The 17,613-nt window shown below is 40.0% G+C and overlaps 1 protein-coding gene across 1 annotated transcript in view; it reads left to right on the top strand.

Annotated features, from left to right (window-relative positions):
* The first annotated feature begins 5,581 nt into the window (after positions 1 to 5,581).
* ctnnbl1 (catenin, beta like 1) overlaps positions 5,582 to 17,613 on the top strand; it is a 69,419-nt gene continuing 57,387 nt past the window's right edge. Inside the window, exon 1 of the mRNA XM_069179356.1 lies at positions 5,582 to 5,758. Within this exon, the coding sequence (XP_069035457.1) occupies positions 5,729 to 5,758 (30 nt within the window). The 5' untranslated portion in view covers positions 5,582 to 5,728. The remainder of the gene's footprint in view (positions 5,759 to 17,613) is intronic.

Genomic DNA, 17,613 nt, shown 5'->3' with positions numbered 1-17,613 from the left:
CCCTGTCTGTAAACCCGTCCTAACCCTGCTGTATCTTTCCCTGATGTCCTTCTCCAGACCCTTCTGGATTATACCGTCCTGCATAGGGACTCCATGGGAGTCTGACCCGGGCCCCTTGACAATGTCATGTCATTTACCAAACCGCTTTATTCCACAGGGTGGTGTGGGAAGCCGGAGCCTTACCCTCTAAGCAATGAGCGCAAGGCAGGGTACACCCTGGATGGGACGCCAGCCCATCACAGGGCAAGAGCAAGCCAATCATACATGGGGACAATTTGGAGGCCACGGTAAAAGGAGGGGGGGGGGAATTTGGCCCGGACACCAGGATAGCTCCCTACTCTTACTACTCTACCCTATGCCAACAGCTACATCACCCTGCAACTCACAACTGGCGACCCAGCAGGTGTAAGCCTGGTCAGTACCTGGATGGAAGACCTCCTGGGAAAGGTTGCTGCTGGAAGAGGTGTTATTGGGGCCAGCAGGGGGCGCTCACACTACGGTCTGTGTGGGCCCTAATGCCCCAGTTTAGTGACGAGGACACTATACTGTAAACAGGCGCTGTCCTTCGGATGAGACGTAAAACCAAGATCCTGAGGTCTGTGGTCATTAAAAATCCCAGGGCATTTCTTGAAAAGAGTAGGGGTGTAACCCCGGTGTCCTGGCCAAATTTTCCATTGGCCCTTACCAGTCATGGCCTCCTATAATCCCCATCTATGAATTGGCTTCATTACTCTGCTCTTCTCCCCACTGATAGCTGATGTGTGGTGAGTGTACTGGTGCAATATGGCTTACAGTGCCTTGCGAAAGTATTCGGCCCCCTTGAACTTTTCAACCTTTTGCCACATTTCAGGCTTCAAACATAAAGATATACATTTTTTATTTTATGTGAAGAATCACCAACAAGTGGGACACAATTGTGAAGTGGAACGAAATCTATTGGATTTTTGAAACTTTAACTAATAAAAAAAATGAAAAGTGGGGCGTGCAAAATTATTCAGCCCCCTTGCGTTAATACTTTGTAGAGCCACCTTTTGCTGCGATTACAGCTGCAAGTCGCTTGGGGTATGTCTCTATCAGTTTTGCACGTCGAGAGACTGAAATTCTTGCCCATTCTTCCTTGCAAAACAGCTCGAGCTCAGTGAGGTTGGATGGAGAGCGTTTGTGAACAGCAGTTTTCAGCTCTTTCCACAGATTCTCGATTGGATTCATGTCTGGACTTTGACTTGGCCATTCAAACACCTGGAAACGTTTATTTGTGAACCATTCCTTTGTAGATTTTGCTGTATGTTTGGGATCATTGTCTTGTTGGAAGATAAATCTCCGTCCCAGTTTCAGGTCTTTTGCAGACTCCAACAGGTTTTCATCCAGAATGGTCCTGTATTTGGCTGCATCCATCTTCCCCTCAATTTTAACCATCTTCCCTGTCCCTGCTGAAGAAAAGCAGGCCCAAACCATGATGCTGCCACCACCATGTTTGACAGTGGGGATGGTGTGTTGAGGGTGATGAGCTGTGTTGCTTTTACGCCAAACATATCGTTTTGCATTGTGGCCAAAAAGTTCGATTTTGGTTTCATCTGACCAGAGCACCTTCTTCCACATGTTTGGGGTGTCTCCCAGGTGGCTTGTGGCAAACTTTAGACGAGACTTTTTAATGGATATCTTTGAGAAATGGCTTTCTTCTTGCCACTCTTCCATAAAGGCCAGATTTGTGCAGTGTAAGACTGATTGTTGTCCTATGGACAGACTCTCCCACCTCAGCTGTAGTTCTCTGCAGTTCATCCAGAGTGATCATGGGCCTCTTGGCTGCATCTCTGATCAGTCTTCTCCTTGTCTGAGCTGAAAGTTTAGAGGGACGGCCAGGTCTTGGTAGATTTGCAGTGGTCTGATACTCCTTCCATTTCAAGATGATCGCTTGCACAGTGCTCCTTGGGATGTTTGAAGCTTGGGAAATCTTTTTGTATCCAAATCCGGCTTTAAACTTCTCCACAACAGTATTACGGACCTGCCTGGTGTGTTCCTTGGTCTTCATGATGCTCTCTGCGCTTTCAACAGAACCTTGAGACTATCACAGAGCAGGTGCATTTATACAGAGACTTGATTACACACAGGTGGATTCTATTTATCACCATCAGTCATTTAGGACAACATTGGATCATTCAGAGATCCTCGCTGAACTTCTGGAGTGAGTTTGCTGCACTGAAAGTAAAGGGGCCGAATAATTTTGCACGCCCCACTTTTCATTTTTTTATTAGTTAAAAAAGTTTCAAAAATCCAATAGATTTCGTTCCACTTCACAATTGTGTCCCACTTGTTGGTGATTCTTCACATAAAATAAAAAATGTATATCTTTATGTTTGAAGCCTGAAATGTGGCAAAAGGTTGAAAAGTTCAAGGGGGCCGAATACTTTCGCAAGGCACTGTATATATCCAGGTGGGGCTGCACATTGGTCGTGGTAGAGGGGAGTCTCCATAATCTGTAAAGGGCTTTGAGTGGTGTGTCCAGAAAAGTGGTTTATAAGTGTAAGCAATTATTATTATTACTTTTATGGATAAATGGCCAGGGGATCTTTAAAATTTCAGTTATGCCAAAAGAATTTACAATAGTATTTGATGCTAGCCTTAGGGGGATCATTACTCTCTTTAGGGGCTACTGCAGAACCTATAATTACTAAACCAATAAATTAACACCTAGCGTTTTGTTGGGTAGTGTTAACATTTTAGAAAAGAAATGTAACAATAATTATATAAGGAACACATGTTTACCAATTACATTCCACCTGCAAAGACTAATTGGATCTCAAATTATAATATAAAATAGCAGAAAGTATGTATTGTCTTACCAATGAAATTAAAGAAGTGTCATCTAAAATTATTCTTAGAATTTATCCTGTTGAACAAATATTATCCAATATTTAAACTCAAATTAGATTATCAATATTTATTTTTTAACATGAATAAAGAAACAAAGAAAATCTTACACTCTGCTTTATTTTACCCTCACACATATGGATCAAAATTGTATATTAATAAGAAAGCTAATGCTGATTATGGGGGGATACAATAGCCATAAAATGCAATTGACAAAGTCTTTTCCAAATTTTAATCTGTTTAAAATAGAAATGGAATTTTACATTAAAACCATTCAGAACATTTAAAATAAGTAAGTTAACCAAAGTTATGTGAAATTAGTTTTAGAAAGTAATTGGTTATCCCTGTCAATTCGTATCATGTATGCATGCTTTATTTAATTTAATGTTTCTTATTGTTGTATGTTTTTTGTTACTCATAAATAAAGCATTTAAAAAGCATAGGGTACTTTGCCTAGATAGCATGATTGCTATCTAGTTCTCTGAGTGCTGGTTACAAAACATGTCAGTGTGATAGTTTTCTGTAGATCACTTCTGCTCTTTCATGTTAAAAATGTGTCTGTCTGTCATCAATTTACACTGAGCCCTCATTATCATTTCAGTTTTGATTGTGACATAGAGCAATTGTCACTAACATTTTATCAAAGCCTTTACTTAATTTTAAATATCTGAGTCCAATCCACCATACTATCTTCTTTATTCAAGACTTGTGGTCTCCCTTCTTTAAACGTTTTCCAGGGAGCAGGCATTTTCATATAATATGATGACCAAAAATGTAATATTAGTTTTGGTTGAGTGGGAGATTAGTCATTAGCTTCACTGATACCCTTGGATATATTGTAAACCAGAATTTATGAGAATGTATGAGTTTTAGTGGGGTGCAATCACACATTATTTGTAATAATACACCTATTGAAATCCAATATCAATATACACTGTCCTTGACAATATGCGACAACAATATTTCAGAAAGGGGCATCTGAAAGGAAGCTGATGGAGGAGTTTTTTCATACACATTATGCATTTCTATAGATCTCAAAGTCATCATGTCAACAATGTGCCTGTGTTTTCGAAACGCCGAGCGAGACTATACATTTCATGGGTCCAGGATTGAGTGGTGAATGGAGAGCCCTTTTCAAAGAAAAACAAAAAGGAGAAAAAAACTAGAAACAATTTAATTGCGCGAGGTGATAAGCCAGTAGATTGCTATTGTAATTCACAGCATACTGCTGAGTGTCCTTGAATCTGTGTTCCCCAGAGGACGCGTCCTTCCTCTCGTGCTTTCTGTAAGGCCACGGTGTTGGCACAGTGTTCTTACACTGACAACAGGCAGGAGATACAAGAATCGAAAACAAAAAACTAGTTTGTTTCCATAGTGCACAGCCAGGCTCCTTGCATTTTAAGTCCTGTGAATATCTTCATTATATAAATGAGATGGAGGATTAAACTAAGTTTAGATATTGGTCTGAAGCACATACTGTATTACTGGGTTTCAGGAGTTTTATACAAGTGTTGTTAGTCACTGTGATATTTACAGTTCTCCATTCAAGTTCTATCTATTTTGTGTATTATTCACAAAATTGAAGGTTTTTATAAAAATACTTCGCATTCAAATGAGGGCATGAATTTGCTATGACCAGAAATATGTGCAGAAAGTGCACATTCCACAAACAGAGAATAAACTAGAGGACAAACCTATAGAATTTGCTTGCTATAGATCTGACACCCAGGCCAAAACATTTGTCCTAATAGCTTGTTCATTTTTACTGCATGAGTTACTGTATAAGGGTGCTGTGGTTTATTTTGGATGGGAGGACATCATGTCGGCTTCTTCTGTATCCACCCTTTCCAGAGATTGTGCTGATTTTGGAACCATCTTTAAAAGGTGCAGTACAAATGAGATTTAGGTAATGTGAGGCAGAGAGAAATAAGCAGGAGGATTGCGTGGTGTCTTTCAGAACCAGTTCAAACGGAAACAAAGTTAAAACAATCATCTATTTTTTTTTTACTTAAACCTCCTTCTGGATGGAGAACGATTAGACATGTTAGTAATGTTCTGTTACTAATGTTAGTAATGTTTTTCTCCATGAAATCCATGAAAGACAGGCAGAGTACCGATGCGTATACCCGACTGTTATACAAGATGATTATGAAGGGAAATGTTTCATTCGGAGTGAGAAATTGCATGATCACTTATAGAACCCCATTTGTAGCTGTAAAATATAAATTATTTTTCAGCATTAAAAGACAGCTTTACTTCCATTTTTATTATTGTATTTTGGAGCAGGACATATAATTTAATTGTCCGAAAGCAGGTTAAGCAAATTTAGGAAGAAATGTTAATGCCCTCACTTTTTATCAAGGCATTTTGTATGTTTTTAAAATGATCGTATCGCTACTCTAATAGGTTTAAATTGGGTATAAGATCGCACCAATTAAGAAAAAATGATAACGATGCCAATTTGCTGCGTACAAAAGGATTAGTGAATCTGGACCCTAATTTGCCTATAAATTGCTAATAGTGTAAGCATTTATTAAGTGAGCACAAGTACGAAAAACTACCGAAATTTTCTTCAAAAAATAAGAATCCAAAATTTCGCAAGAACGTTAGGAAATAAAAGGTTAAAAATCAACCTTTCACCGGTACAAGTAAAACTAATGTACAGTACATTTTGACTCACGGCACAAACGCTGTCTGTCGCACAACAAACGCATTTTGCGTCAGTGGGATAATTTGATTTACGGCAGCGTGGTACTTTTTAAAATTTCTTGGAGCATCGATGATTCAGTTCGCCGGTGGGATTTAAAACTTGTTTATTTAGAAGAACGTTGACTTATTCGTTGTTTTTTAAGTATTCACCATGGATGTAGGTGAACTTTTGAGTTATCAGGTAAATATATAATATATAACTTGTTTACGCGTGTTCGGAAATGAACTTACAGCGCTAGGCCGTGGTTTGTATCTGAGTAGAACCGTTTCTTGAGTGTAAATAAATACATTGTGGAAGAACAATTTGTGTGTATTTACGTATTTTGAGAAAAGTTCAATTTCCAGTGTGTTTAGAAAAAAAGTGCAGCGTCTTTGTTTTTAGATTAAGGTATTGTGATTGCTATATGTGGTGCTTAAACTAGTTCTGTTTTGTTTGCGTTTAAGTGCTTTGCTCCAGACACTGTCTAGCATATTTTCTCAATTAACTGTTTTTTTCCGTCTCTCTTCTCTTGAGCAAAGGAAAATATGTTGATGTGGCTGAACGGTAGCACAGAGAGAGTGTTACCTGATTTCTCTTTTACTGACACTGGGTGTACGTGGTCTTGACCGTCCCCGGTAGTTACTTCTGGTAGTATACATACATTATAAGAATTGTCAGAGATGATCAATTATAATCAGTCGAAGTCTTTGAAATCTCATTTCAGTTATTGAGGAGCCTTCAGGAGTGAGGGAGAGTAAAAGTGTAAGGATATAAAGTAAAGAAGAGTTGCTTTGTGCTTCAATGGTATGATTTGTCCACAACCATCGAACACCCAAGACCAAATAAAACAGGGTCTTCAGGACATAAATTGGACATACCAATTACTTTGACAATTAAGACAGATTTAAAATAATTATTATTAATAATAACGTGGTAAGAGAATATTTCAAAGATAAACAAAATCACTGAAGCATCCCCAACATGAATGACATATCTGTTAAATGTGATTAATAACAGCTTGGAGATTATAAATAAAGAAATATTGTAAAATGCCATCTGCCTTGAAAAAAAGGAACCTGAATGGCCAACTTGAAAGGATGAGTTCATCCAAGCAAAAACAAAACCCAAACGCTTTTTTGGTCTGTTGTTAGTAGTAAAAGAAATGTTTAACATAACATCACTTTATTAGTCCTATACAATTTCTTGCATTAGGAATTTGTCTTTTCACATACCCCAGCTCTCCATGAGATACAGACACAGACAGGGAGAGAGAAGCTTGGGGTCAGAGCCCCTGCAGTAATTTGGGTTAAGGGCCTTGCTCAGAAGGTTTTGCAGTTATGATCATTATCACAAAACACAATATACACATTCATAACTTTATAATATAAATTGGAAGTATTAGAAATTGAAGTATTAGTAAAAAATCATAATGGAATGAATCCAGATCGTGTAAACCCAAGGGTTCTTAGAAATCAATGATATCATTCACAAAGATGATCAGGAGATAATAAGAAGCGCTGTGTAAAATCAGATGAAGGCAGATGTCTCATCAGATAATAAAATAAAGAATTAAATTCATTATTAGTCAGCATAGAGTGTTGTGTATACGTAAGAAGAGTATATGACTTCATTCTACCATGAGAGGTGCAGAATTAGAAAAACACCTCATAAATTTGTAAAATTATTGTGTCTAATCTTTTCACATAAGCTCTTAACAAAAGGCAAACAGAATGCTTGGCTACCTAGCAAGTCAAAAGCAGTTATGTAGAAACTCTGCAATGCATTAGTGAGGTCCCCATTGTTTTACTGCATACAGTCCTGTTCACCACTTTAGGAAGGAGATCAGGAAGCATTAGAGAAGGTCTAATAAAGAGCCGAAAGACCCATTATAGTGCATAGATGTGTTATGAGGATAAGCTGAATTCCAATAGTTATTTTAAGATTTATGTTGGAGACATATTTGGCTTGTAACCTATTTCCAGTTCTGCACCAAAAAGAAAATAAGCTTGTTTTGCATATCAGTGCAGGAATCGGTGCATTACAGGAACACATAATGGTGGCAGAGAGTCTGGAACTTTCGATAAATGTGAAGTAGTAGATCACATTAATAGATATTGAACATATTTGTAAAATGTGTGTAATGAAGAATAAATGAGAAAACAACCCCTCCCAGTGTCAGACAGACCAAATTTGATGGCAGCCACCTTAGCTGTATTTTAACAGTTTCATGGGTAGTGTGAAGAGTTGCTTTACAATTAGGATTTTAAATATAGGGTCTTCATGATGCATTTTAAATTGCCCATTTTTTTAAAAACGTGAGTCAATTTCTGAAAGAGAAGAAGGAGGAGACTTGATCACCTGAGGATGAGGGTTACAAAAGTGATCATGACAAAATCGTGGGTTTCAGATAAAAGCTAGCCAGGCGACTTTACCCCAGAGGAACCCCCGAGAGTCCCAGATGGACAGCAGCTTTTCATGTGTCATGTCATGTCATTTGGGACATGTTTTCCTTTCATGCAAGAGACTGGAGGTGTTCACACAGTTACATCACCAGTGGCTGATGGCTGCTGTTCCTCCTGTAACTCCACTCCTATATATTACTTGTTACAGCAGTGGCACTGTCAGTGTAAACAGCAGCATGTCTCCCTTTCAGTGATTCAGCTTTCACAACATCATCCAGCAATTTCAGCATTTCCTCAGCAGTCTGTTCTGGTAACATCTGACAGTCTTGGAGGATTTTCTTTTTTACCCCCCAGTCAAATATAAGCTAGTCATTTCACTGCATCACCACCATCCGTTGCCTCATCAGACTGAAGTATAAACTGTTCACGTTTGTCTTTTAGTGAGCTGGCATTCTGCATCATTTGACAGCTCCTCAGACAGTTTGCTTACCTACTGTCGTTAGAAAGTGCTATAGCCTCAGTTTACTTTGCTTACCACTACTTCACACATTTTCACAGCAGCTGGAAGAGTATTTTTCTCCAATGGTGTGGGATTTTTTTTTTAACTTTTAGCAGCCCAGAGAACTTGCTTTCATAGATGCTTTCAGAGCGTTTTCTGGAATTGTGGTCTTTGTTTTTTCTCGTTGACTACGTTCTGGATTGATGTCCTGTGCATGGGAAGACTCTATGCTCTGTGCTTATGCATTAGTTTGGGGATGTTTTAAAAACCTGTTCGTTTTGTATGCCATTGACTCACTTTCTGTAAAAAAATTCTTCAGTATTCCCCTGCCAAAATCCGAGTTCAGTGCTCGTTTCGTGCCACAAAGCAGTAAGATTTTATTATGTTGATGGTTGGGGACTACGGACCATCTACACCACCATGTAAACAGAAATAGCAGCTTAGTCACTTTTGTTAGGCCACTCTGACAAGGTGGGATTCTTTATACTTTGTCTTTATTTTGTAGACCCCACTTGAAGCCTTGTAGCCTCAAGGATGTTTGGCATCCACGGACTATGGTTTGAGATACACTGGTCTAGAGACAAATACTTGAAATTAAAAGTAATCGAAATAGAAGGTAAGATGAAGAGAGTTACAGTCATCTTAGCATGTGCTGAAAAATATTAGTAAGATATGATATTCTGAATACTTGATAAAGTGACACCAAACATGAATCTCATTGCTAAAGCCGAGGAATGAGTGGAAATTAGATTAGATTCAGAATATATAGTATGAATCTATTTACAAAGAGCTGTGGCTGCTGGAATTTGCTGTTGTATTGTGTGCATGTTGCCTCATTAGAATTTGTCAATAAAATACTTGATAAGGCTTTGGGATCATTTGGGCTATAGATAGACTGAACAAAAAGAAAGATTAGGTTTTCTGTGTAATCTCTATATGCGTTCACCAAAGTATTTTAACTGATTGTTGCACAATAGTGGTTTTCTTTCTGTAGACTTTCATTTCAGGTTCCTAATTGCTAATGGACTGTTTTATCAAGTTAGCATTGATAGTTCTAAACTATACTTGTTTAAGGCCTTAAAATAAAAGATCTTGGAAGCTTATGAACAGGGGTCGAAGGATCGATTAGCTATAGATCGGAATCGGCAGATTTCCATTCTAAATATGTGACCGGCGTGTGCCTTGGAATGAAAACATATCATCCGTCTGGCAGTTTTCATTCCAGGTCAAGCCAATATGTTTGTAAAACTAACCTTTCTCGTGGCAGGGGCAACACAAAGAATTTTAATACAACTAACCTGACACAACACTTGAGAGCACATCACCTGCCCAAGTACAGTGAGTATCAGAAACTAGCATAGCTAGCAAAAACGGATAAAGCTACACCGACGTTAAGACAACCGTCAGTGCAGGCGACACTTGAGAGATAACAGCAAAAGTATAACAGCAATGGCCCGAAAGCAAAAGGAATCACGACCAAAATAATGGAATTTATTGCGCTAGATAACCAGCCATTTTCGGTTATTGAAGATGTAGGATTCTACTGCTTGATATCTCACCTAGAGCCATACTATCTAGGTTGGAAATACTTTTCAGATTATGGCCTTTTGCCTTAATTGGATAAAAGAACTGTTAGACTGCAGCTTGTTACTTCATGTGGGTGGTTGTAACAATCATTGTCTTACTTGTTAGTAAAACAATGTAAGTTTCTACCATCTTTTGTGTCTTTGGCTGGATAGTAACACACCAACCACCTGACAGAAAGTGACGATCGGTATGGGCCTCACAAAACGCTCATCGGTCCATCTCTACTTATGAAAAACGTGGGGGACATAAGGGAAGGGGACAGCTACTGTACAATGGCATTTTCTATAATAAAGTCCTCAAACACAAAGAGTCAATAAAGTGACATTTCTTAAATATGCAAATTAAGTATGAACTAAGAATGGCTGCAGTGTCTATAGATGTGCAGTATTTACTTTTTTTCATCTGTTTTAAATTTGTATTCTTCACTGGAACATATTGTTCTAAAAGTCCATTTTCTTTCAAATGTAACCATGTTATTAATGGTTCCTAAATAATGTCGGCAGTCATGAGTGTGCTATCTTGGGCCTCCAGGCTTTGTCTGAGCTGCAATACCATTTGGAAATGAAACCTTGATTGCACTGTTTGCAGACATATTAAAATGAAAATTGAATGTAAAATTGCTTTCTAATGAGTTGGCTGCTTGCTTCCTAACTTTGTGACTTAAGCTTGCTTCCTATTTTGCTTGTGCTTTCTCTTTTTGTGATAAGAGTTTGGCATTTGCTTAGTGTTGTGCAAGGCATTCATTGGGCATCGTTGCTTTCTGAGAGACAACAGTGCGATGGTCGGCAGCACAGCGTGCCCTTCTCAACTGTCTTTGTGCTGATTTCCTCTGTATTTCCAGCTGCATGCAATGTAGAAAAGTGCTTGAAATTCAACACTCCGTGTGTGAGAGGGCTTTAAAATTTGGATTTACAAAGTAATCTTTGTGCCAAATCAAACAGTAAATGGTTACCAAATCACTGAATTTACTGCCAGAATTTCCAATTATCCTGTGGAGGTCGTGCATAATCTCTGGTAGTTAAACCTAAGATGCAGAAAAAAAGCTAAAGTCAGGCTTTTTTTGGACATGTGAAGTAGTTATTGCATTTAATCCATCCATTCATGTTTCAACTGTTATTTCCAGTTCAGGGTCATGAGGGAGCAGGAGCCTATCCTGACAAGCAGTGGGTGTAACCCAGGGCACACCCTGGAAGGGGCACCAGTCACACACTCACACCAGGGCCAGTTTTCCCAGAAGGCAATTTACTTACCTGCATGTCTATAGACTGTGGGAGGAAACCAGAGCTCCCAGAGAAAACCCACACAAGCACTGGGAGAACATACAGACTCCACACAGATATCCATGCAGATTCCACCCCAGCTCCAGAATTGCCCCAGAGGCATCAAATGCTTACCACTGCAGAGTGCCACCTTATGGCATTTCTTCTTTTCTTCTTCTTCGAATTTTCCCACTTATGTGAGGTCTGCTTGTTTGCACCGATTTTTCCACTTGGTACAGTCTGCATCCTCTCAGCAGGTGACTTTTGCGAGGCGCATGTCGTCTTTCAGCCGATCCAGCCAGCGCGTAAATGGTCGTCCATGGGGCTGGTGGCCTTCCACCTTCAATTCGAGGACGGTCTTTGCCATTGATGTGTCATTGCTGCGGAGCACGTGTCCATACCATCGCAGGCGCGATTCCCTCATTTTCTCAGTGATTGGGGCGACTTTGAGTGTTTTTCGCACCTCTTCATTCATGACATGGTCTAGTCTTGTCAAGTCGAGGGTCCATCGCTTGACAAAACCTGCCTGTTCATGTTTCTTTGTCGTTGGCCAGCATTCAGTTCCATATAGGGCCACTGGTCCGACCACTGGGCGGTAGACTTTGGATTTTAGGTGCAAAGGGATCTTCTTGTCGCACAGTACTCCAGTGACCTACCACCATTTCATCCAAGCGGCGCTGACTCGCGTCTTGGCGTCTTGGAGGGTAGTGCAGTCGGAGTTGACACATGACCCCATGTACTTGAACTGGGTCGTTCAGTTGGACCCCACCAGCTTTTATTGTGCCTTCGGTTTGATCACCCCATTCCAGGTACTCTGTCTTCTTGATGTTCAGTTTCATTTTAATGTAGTTATAATTTCAATTTACATTCGCATTGTTATTAACTTGAAGCAAAACTAGCTGGTGAAGCACATTTTCATGATAAGCTACAGAATAATTCTAGTATATTAAATAGTAACTACTAAAGTGCCTTGCAAAATTATTCACCCCCTGCAGTTTCTTTTGTTGCTGTTTGAACGTGCAATCTTACCAATTTCAAATAGGACTTTATATTTACACCAAACAAATCTACTCCAAACACATTGTCAAATACTGGCAACTAGTATGCAAATAGTTTTTTAAAGAAACTTAACTATTCTCATTTGCTTAAGCGTTCAATCACTTTTCTACACTATAAATCAGTTTAAGTGCAAAAGAATAGTTTAAACAGTCACAATGCTAGTGTAATCAAATGTGTCATCAAAGTGATTCTACTTTAGAGTAAATGCACCTGTCTCATTCTGTTTCCCCAGATAGATATTGAATTTCAAGCCACAACCCATATACAAATATGGCAAATCAACATTGAACACCAAGGAGATTTTAAAACAAGTCAGGGATTAAGTATTAGAGAGGCTCAGATCAGCAGAAGGTTACATGTCCCTTTGAATATAGTAAAGTCCATTGACAACTTAGAAAAGGCCACCCATTCACAGCTGGAAGCAGCTGGGTAAGCAGGAGACAGGTTAGAGATGCCACTGTGAACCCAACAGTAACTTTGAAAGATTAGCAATGTTATATGTCACAGATCAAAATCACTGTTGATTCAACAATATCCTGGTCCCTACAGATCAGATTTGTTGCCAGCAATCATATCACCCTACAACTCACAACTGGCATCCCACTGAAGTCAGCCTGGTTAGTACCTGGATGGGAGATCTCCTGGGAAAGCTAAAACTGATGCTGGAAGAGGTGTTAGTGGGACCAGTAGGGGGTGCTCACCCTGTGGTCTGTATGGGTACTAATGCCCCAGTAGAGGGACACTATACTGTAAAAAGGCGCTGTCCTTCAGATGAGACGTAAAACCGAGGTCCTGACTCTGTGGTCATTAAAAATCCCAGGGCATTTCTTAAAAAGAGTAGGTGTGTTACCCTGGCATCCTGGACAAATTTCCCATTGGCCTTTACCAATCATGGCCTCTTAATAATCCCCATCTATGCAATGGCTTTATCACTCTGTTTTCCTTCCCACTGAGACCTGGTGTGTGGTGAGTGTTCTGGCACACTATGGCTGCCTTCACATCATCCAGGTGGGGCTGCAGATTGGTGATGGTGGAGGGGAGTCCCCATTACCTGTACAGCGCTTTGAGTGGCGTGTCTAGAAAAGTGCTATATAAGTGTAAGGCGTTAATTATTATTACAGAAAGCTGGCCTATATGGGTGAGAGGTAAAAAAGACATTTTACTGAAAAGAGCTAGTCTTAAATGTCATGTGAGATATACTACTGCAAACAAACTCAACATAGCACATAAGCCAGTCAGCTCTATTCCAGCTTTCAAGCATTGTGTTTGGAGCAGTTTCTAATTAGCAGGGACTAATGAGAAGCTTCCTGGGCTGAAGAAAAAATTGATGAATCAAAGTACAGGTGAATTCTAGATGAAAACCTGCTTCAGTTATCCAAGAACCTGAAACCTGGTCAAAAATTCACATTTCAGTGGACAGTGACCGGAATCACAAATCCACAGTGAAGTGGTTTGATAATTGCTAATGGACTGTTTTATCAAGTTAGCATTGATAGTTCTAAACTATACTTGTTTAAGGCCTTAAAATAAAAGATCTTGGAAGCTTATGAACAGGGGTCGAAGGATCGATTAGCTATAGATCGGAATCGGCAGATTTCCATTCTAAATATGTGACCGGCGTGTGCCTTGGAATGAAAACATATCATCCGTCTGGCAGTTTTCATTCCAGGTCAAGCCAATATGTTTGTAAAACTAACCTTTCTCGTGGCAGGGGCAACACAAAGAATTTTAATACAACTAACCTGACACAACACTTGAGAGCACATCACCTGCCCAAGTACAGTGAGTATCAGAAACTAGCATAGCTAGCAAAAACGGATAAAGCTACACCGACGTTAAGACAACCGTCAGTGCAGGCGACACTTGAGAGATAACAGCAAAAGTATAACAGCAATGGCCCGAAAGCAAAAGGAATCACGACCAAAATAATGGAATTTATTGCGCTAGATAACCAGCCATTTTCGGTTATTGAAGATGTAGGATTCTACTGCTTGATATCTCACCTAGAGCCATACTATCTAGGTTGGAAATACTTTTCAGATTATGGCCTTTTGCCTTAATTGGATAAAAGAACTGTTAGACTGCAGCTTGTTACTTCATGTGGGTGGTTGTAACAATCATTGTCTTACTTGTTAGTAAAACAATGTAAGTTTCTACCATCTTTTGTGTCTTTGGCTGGATAGTAACACACCAACCACCTGACAGAAAGTGACGATCGGTATGGGCCTCACAAAACGCTCATCGGTCCATCTCTACTTATGAAAAACGTGGGGGACATAAGGGAAGGGGACAGCTACTGTACAATGGCATTTTCTATAATAAAGTCCTCAAACACAAAGAGTCAATAAAGTGACATTTCTTAAATATGCAAATTAAGTATGAACTAAGAATGGCTGCAGTGTCTATAGATGTGCAGTATTTACTTTTTTTCATCTGTTTTAAATTTGTATTCTTCACTGGAACATATTGTTCTAAAAGTCCATTTTCTTTCAAATGTAACCATGTTATTAATGGTTCCTAAATAATGTCGGCAGTCATGAGTGTGCTATCTTGGGCCTCCAGGCTTTGTCTGAGCTGCAATACCATTTGGAAATGAAACCTTGATTGCACTGTTTGCAGACATATTAAAATGAAAATTGAATGTAAAATTGCTTTCTAATGAGTTGGCTGCTTGCTTCCTAACTTTGTGACTTAAGCTTGCTTCCTATTTTGCTTGTGCTTTCTCTTTTTGTGATAAGAGTTTGGCATTTGCTTAGTGTTGTGCAAGGCATTCATTGGGCATCGTTGCTTTCTGAGAGACAACAGTGCGATGGTCGGCAGCACAGCGTGCCCTTCTCAACTGTCTTTGTGCTGATTTCCTCTGTATTTCCAGCTGCATGCAATGTAGAAAAGTGCTTGAAATTCAACACTCCGTGTGTGAGAGGGCTTTAAAATTTGGATTTACAAAGTAATCTTTGTGCCAAATCAAACAGTAAATGGTTACCAAATCACTGAATTTACTGCCAGAATTTCCAATTATCCTGTGGAGGTCGTGCATAATCTCTGGTAGTTAAACCTAAGATGCAGAAAAAAAGCTAAAGTCAGGCTTTTTTTGGACATGTGAAGTAGTTATTGCATTTAATCCATCCATTCATGTTTCAACTGTTATTTCCAGTTCAGGGTCATGAGGGAGCAGGAGCCTATCCTGACAAGCAGTGGGTGTAACCCAGGGCACACCCTGGAAGGGGCACCAGTCACACACTCACACCAGGGCCAGTTTTCCCAGAAGGCAATTTACTTACCTGCATGTCTATAGACTGTGGGAGGAAACCAGAGCTCCCAGAGAAAACCCACACAAGCACTGGGAGAACATACAGACTCCACACAGATATCCATGCAGATTCCACCCCAGCTCCAGAATTGCCCCAGAGGCATCAAATGCTTACCACTGCAGAGTGCCACCTTATGGCATTTCTTCTTTTCTTCTTCTTCGAATTTTCCCACTTATGTGAGGTCTGCTTGTTTGCACCGATTTTTCCACTTGGTACAGTCTGCATCCTCTCAGCAGGTGACTTTTGCGAGGCGCATGTCGTCTTTCAGCCGATCCAGCCAGCGCGTAAATGGTCGTCCATGGGGCTGGTGGCCTTCCACCTTCAATTCGAGGACGGTCTTTGCCATTGATGTGTCATTGCTGCGGAGCACGTGTCCATACCATCGCAGGCGCGATTCCCTCATTTTCTCAGTGATTGGGGCGACTTTGAGTGTTTTTCGCACCTCTTCATTCATGACATGGTCTAGTCTTGTCAAGTCGAGGGTCCATCGCTTGACAAAACCTGCCTGTTCATGTTTCTTTGTCGTTGGCCAGCATTCAGTTCCATATAGGGCCACTGGTCCGACCACTGGGCGGTAGACTTTGGATTTTAGGTGCAAAGGGATCTTCTTGTCGCACAGTACTCCAGTGACCTACCACCATTTCATCCAAGCGGCGCTGACTCGCGTCTTGGCGTCTTGGAGGGTAGTGCAGTCGGAGTTGACACATGACCCCATGTACTTGAACTGGGTCGTTCAGTTGGACCCCACCAGCTTTTATTGTGCCTTCGGTTTGATCACCCCATTCCAGGTACTCTGTCTTCTTGATGTTCAGTTTCATTTTAATGTAGTTATAATTTCAATTTACATTCGCATTGTTATTAACTTGAAGCAAAACTAGCTGGTGAAGCACATTTTCATGATAAGCTACAGAATAATTCTAGTATATTAAATAGTAACTACTAAAGTGCCTTGCAAAATTATTCACCCCCTGCAGTTTCTTTTGTTGCTGTTTGAACGTGCAATCTTACCAATTTCAAATAGGACTTTATATTTACACCAAACAAATCTACTCCAAACACATTGTCAAATACTGGCAACTAGTATGCAAATAGTTTTTTAAAGAAACTTAACTATTCTCATTTGCTTAAGCGTTCAATCACTTTTCTACACTATAAATCAGTTTAAGTGCAAAAGAATAGTTTAAACAGTCACAATGCTAGTGTAATCAAATGTGTCATCAAAGTGATTCTACTTTAGAGTAAATGCACCTGTCTCATTCTGTTTCCCCAGATAGATATTGAATTTCAAGCCACAACCCATATACAAATATGGCAAATCAACATTGAACACCAAGGAGATTTTAAAACAAGTCAGGGATTAAGTATTAGAGAGGCTCAGATCAGCAGAAGGTTACATGTCCCTTTGAATATAGTAAAGTCCATTGACAACTTAGAAAAGGCCACCCATTCACAGCTGGAAGCAGCTGGGTAAGCAGGAGACAGGTTAGAGATGCCACTGTGAACCCAACAGTAACTTTGAAAGATTAGCAATGTTATATGTCACAGATCAAAATCACTGTTGATTCAACAATATCCTGGTCCCTACAGATCAGATTTGTTGCCAGCAATCATATCACCCTACAACTCACAACTGGCATCCCACTGAAGTCAGCCTGGTTAGTACCTGGATGGGAGATCTCCTGGGAAAGCTAAAACTGATGCTGGAAGAGGTGTTAGTGGGACCAGTAGGGGGTGCTCACCCTGTGGTCTGTATGGGTACTAATGCCCCAGTAGAGGGACACTATACTGTAAAAAGGCGCTGTCCTTCAGATGAGACGTAAAACCGAGGTCCTGACTCTGTGGTCATTAAAAATCCCAGGGCATTTCTTAAAAAGAGTAGGTGTGTTACCCTGGCATCCTGGACAAATTTCCCATTGGCCTTTACCAATCATGGCCTCTT

Source organism: Lepisosteus oculatus, chromosome 16 (genome assembly GCF_040954835.1).
Source record: "Lepisosteus oculatus isolate fLepOcu1 chromosome 16, fLepOcu1.hap2, whole genome shotgun sequence".
NCBI lineage: Eukaryota > Metazoa > Chordata > Actinopteri > Semionotiformes > Lepisosteidae > Lepisosteus > Lepisosteus oculatus.
Note: the sequence above shows the minus strand (reverse complement) of the source record. Positions and strands in the feature narration are given on the sequence as shown.